The 4,660-nt window shown below is 40.0% G+C and overlaps 1 protein-coding gene across 1 annotated transcript in view; it reads right to left on the reverse strand.

Moving 5' to 3' along the window:
- The window catches only part of LY96 (lymphocyte antigen 96), a 48,344-nt gene extending 44,116 nt beyond the window's left edge, over positions 1-4,228 (reverse strand). Inside the window, exon 1 of the mRNA XM_004697740.2 lies at positions 3,931-4,228. Coding sequence (XP_004697797.1) covers positions 3,931-4,228 — 298 coding nt within the window. The remainder of the gene's footprint in view (positions 1-3,930) is intronic.
- Between the last annotated feature and the right edge of the window lie 432 nt (positions 4,229-4,660).

The following is a 4,660-nucleotide window of genomic DNA, read 5'->3' on the forward strand; positions in this document are numbered from 1 at the left end:
AGGGGCTTAAGTGGAGAGGAAATGTTTTGAGAATGATGAGGGCAATGAATGTACAAACGCGCTTTACACAATTGATGTATGTATGGATTGTGATAAGAGTTGTATGAGCCCCTAATAAAATGATTGAAAAAAAGGAATATAACCATTTTGCAACACTTACTATGTTAGTAATCCAGGCATTGAGTATCAGGGTTGCTAACATCACCAAGAGAGAAGCAAAAAGACCTATGAACCTGCTGATGGAAAAACAGTGTGGTCCCAGCCTCTAAGATTGCTCCCAATGATCCTCATTTCCCGTATTCATATCCCTCTGTAGCCCTCTCCAACCCAAATACAAACACAATGAGTAAGGTTGACTTGTGTGACCAATAAAGGATCCTAAAAAGATTGTTTTTACAGTATTTTACAATACGTCCAGCGTAAGTCATAAAAGACATTGTAACTTTCACCTTGACCTCTTTCGGATTGCTTGCTCTGGGGGAAACAAGCAGTCCTACAAAAGTGATCCATGTGGTAAGAAACAGGTTTCCTGCTAAAAGCCAGCACCAATGTGCCAGTAATAGACCAATGACCTCTCTTGGAAGAATGTCCTCCTGCTTTGGTCACGCCTTCAGATGACAGCAATACCAGCTGACATCTTGACTCCATCCTCATCAGAAGCCCTGAGTTCAAACCACCCTGAACTGAACCATTCCTAGATTCTTCACCTAGAGGCATAGTGCAATACTATAAATGCTTGTTGCTCTTTTAAATCTCTACATTTAGAGTGATTTTTGGTGAAGCAATAGATAACTAATACAAATAGTATCATCTAAGAAGTAGCCTTATCCAAAGTAATAAAATCTGGATCTGGAAAGCCAAGCTTTAACTATAAATCTATCAGAAGTACAGAAGTCAGAGTAGCATGTTAAAGGACACCAGGAGGAGGTAATAAGAACAAATTAGACCATGAGGAGATCTGAAGGACAGCACAGTTTCCTTATTTCCAAGGGAAACAGATACAAACAGTAAAAGAAATGGAGAGGTCCAGCTCACGGATAAGAAAAGTCTTAAAAGGCATTTCAACAATTACAATGTGTGAAGCTTATTTGGATAGTGGTCCAAAATGTTTTTAAAAATTAACAAAACAATATTTGAACAGACTAGATGTCTGATTAAATCACTGCCTTCAAGATGATTCCAAATCATTGCAAAATTCTAGGACAGAGTAGAACTGCCCCCTGTGGACTTCTGAGACTGTAACTGTTTATAGAAGTAGAAACTTCATCTCTTTCCCATGGTATGGCTGCTGGTGAATGACTAACCTTGTGGTTAGCAACCTAACCAGTACCCCACTCTGCCACCAGGGCTCCTGATGAAGTAAAATAACTGTACAGAAAGTTTCAAAGGGCAGCTTGCAAAGACAAAGTGAAGTATTTTATTGAAATGTGCAAAGACCTACAGACAGAAAATCAAGAAGGATAGCTGAAGCTGAAAATTTTAAAAATGAAGAAGAAAGTTAATCTTCAAATTGCATTATTAAGAGATTCTATGGGGGAAATATTGAATGATGCAGGAAGAATCAAAAGAAGATGGAAAAAATACAGTCACTGTACTAACAAGCACTAGTCAGTCAACATTCCACCATTTCAAAAAGGAGCATATAATCCAGAACCAATGGTACTGAGAAATCAGTTCAAGCTGCACTGAAGGCAGTAGCCAAAAACAAGTTTCCAGGAATGGATGAAATAGCAATTGAAATGTTTCAACAAGCTATTAAAGCACTGGAAGCACTTACTCACCCATGCCAAGAAATCTGGACGACAGCTAGCTACCGGGCCAACTGATTGGAAGAGATTCAAATGTGTACCCGATCCAAAGAAAGGTGACTCAAGAGAATACACAAATTATACAACAATATCATTGATATCACAAGCAAGTAAAATTTTTGCTAAAGATCATTCAACAACAGTTGCAGCAATGCATTTACAGGGAGCTGCCAGAGATTCAGGCTGCACTCAGAAGAGGACATGGAACCAGGGAGATCTTTGCTGACGTCAGATGGACTTTGGGTAAAAGCAGAGAATACCAGAAATATGTTGGCTTGTGTCTTATTGCTTATGCCAACGCATTTGGCTGTGTGGATTAAAACAAACTATGGATAGCCTTAAGAAGCCTAGGAATTCCCAAACATTTAAGTGTGCTCCTGCAGAGCCTGCACATCGATCAAGAGACAGTTAAGCAAACAGAACAAGGGAGTGCTGCATGGTTTAAAATCAAGAAAGGTGTGTGTCAGGATTGTATCCTCTCACCATCCTTATTCAATTTGTATGCTGGGCAGATAATCAAAGAAGCTGGACTACTATCAGGAGTGGAAGGAGACTTATTAATAACTTGGAATCTGCAGATGGAGAAACCTCGTGTGCTGAAAGTAAGGACTTGGAGCACTTGCTGATGAAGATCAAGGATTGCATCCTTCAATATGCATTACAAGTCAATGTAAAGAAAATCAAAATCTTTACAACTAGACGAATAGGTAACATCATGCTAAATGGAGAAAAGGTTGACTCTGTCAAGGATTTCATCTTGCTTGGATCCACAATAATGCTCATGGAAGCATTAGTCAAGAGATCAAATGATGTATTGCTTAGGGTAAACCTGCCACACAGAACTCTGCACAGTGTTGAAGAGCCAAGACATCACTTTGAGGACTAAAGTGCACCTGACTCAAGCCATGGCATTTTCTTTTTTGTATTAATAAATCATTTTATTGGGGCTCTTACAGGTCCTATAACAATCCATATTTCTTTTGTGTCAAGCACATTTGTACATATGTTGCCATCATCCTTTTCAAAACATTTTCTTTCTACTTGAGCCCTTGGTATCAGCTCCTCAATTTTTTCTCCCTCTATCATGAACCCTTGATAAGTTATAAATTATTATTATTTTCATATAGGCCATAGTATTTTCATTCACTTAATATGCATGTGGAAATTGGGCATTGAATAAGGAAAACAGAGGAAGAATCAATGCATTCAGATGATGGTACTAGTGAAGAATATTGAAAGCACCATGGACTGCCAAAACAACCAACAAATCTGTCTCGGAAGAACAGAAGCCTCCTTGGACACAAAGATTTACAGCCAGATGGCTCCTTAGACACAAGGATGGTGAGACTTTGTTTCATAGACTTTGGACAGATTATCAGGAGAGACTAGTCCTTGGAGAAGGGCAGCTTGCTTGGTAGAGGGGAAGCAAAAAAGAAGACCTTCAGCAAGATGGATTGACACAGTGGCTGCAACATGGATTCAAACCTAGTAACAGTTGTGAGGAGGGTGCAGGAGGGCAGTATTTGGTTCTGTTGGACATCGGGTCATTGTGAGTTAGTACGGACCTGACAGTACCCAGCAACAACAGGTGTTTGATAACATTAGGAAGGTTTTTAAGATATAATGTTGATATTGTTGTCACTCAGCATAATATCTTCCAAATCCATCCATGCCATAAGGTGTTTGACAGTTTCCTCATTATTGTTTAGGGCTGTGTAGTATTCCATGGTATGTATGTACCCAAGTTTATTTATCCATTCCTCCAATGATGGGCATTGAGGTTATTTCCATCTATTTCCCACTCTGTCTAGGGTCTTCACCCCGATCTTGTAGAGCTATTAAATAAAAGATTTAAGAAAGAAATGCTAGGATGCTGCTTCAAAATAAAAGTTGAAGGCAAGTGGCTAGAGTCTAGAGATAAACAATATTGACCACGGATAGTTAATTGTTGAACATGGAGACAAGGCTCTGGTGGAAGCATATGGACTCATTGTATTCTTCCATCTCCATTCCTATGTTTGAAATTTGTAAAGAGAAAAGCAGCGGTTAAAAATAAAATTCTTCTGACAATATAAGAACCCATTTGAAGCAGCTCTATCCAGGCTAAGGCAGTCATTAATACCGAAAGGCCATTTTGCACTTTTGCTTTCAACAGCTGAGGCCTTTAGTCCAGTGGAATCCGCCTGAAAATAAAGGATTGCAATGACACGGGTGTGCCCAGGGTGGACAATAACCCAGATGTCACCACAGACAGCGGGAGACTCGTCATCTTCCCACTGTTTCCGAGGCGACACTGCCTGCAGAGGGTAATGGCCTGGCAGGGAAGAAGGTGAGGACATTCTCTCTCCTTGCCTCGGTCTGAGTTGTTTCACTTGTCTTATTTCAATGATGTAGCCCCATGTATGCTGATCCTCTTCCATATCTTACTCTTGTTTTTTACTCTGTTGTTGTGTGGGTGAAAGTGTATCAAGCAAATTTGTTTTCCCTTCAACCCTGTATACACATTTTATTTCATGGCGTTCATTGGAATCCCCGCAGTGGAAAAGCACTCTTCCCACTTCCTACCTGGATTCCCTGTTTTCCACTTACCTATCTTTCCTGCCCCTGGGAAAGTGCTGTCTTCTAAACTTGCATTTGGGACAAATGCTGCCCTTTCGGTCTCTGCAGAGAAAGTTCTTCACAAATGTTATTGTTCACTTTATAGGTCAGTCTATTCTTCTGCTGAAAGGCCACCTTGGAGAGTGGGTTCAGTTCTGGTTTAAAAGGTATCTAACAGCCATAGTCTTGGGGGTTCTTTCGATCTCTACTGAACCAGTAAGTGTGGTCTCTTTTTATTATTTTGAATTTGTTCT

The sequence above is a fragment of the Echinops telfairi genome, unplaced genomic scaffold (assembly GCF_000313985.2).
Source record: "Echinops telfairi isolate 266 unplaced genomic scaffold, ASM31398v2 ScPeMD7_1;HRSCAF=3_0, whole genome shotgun sequence".
In the NCBI taxonomy this organism is placed as follows: Eukaryota; Metazoa; Chordata; class Mammalia; order Afrosoricida; family Tenrecidae; genus Echinops; species Echinops telfairi.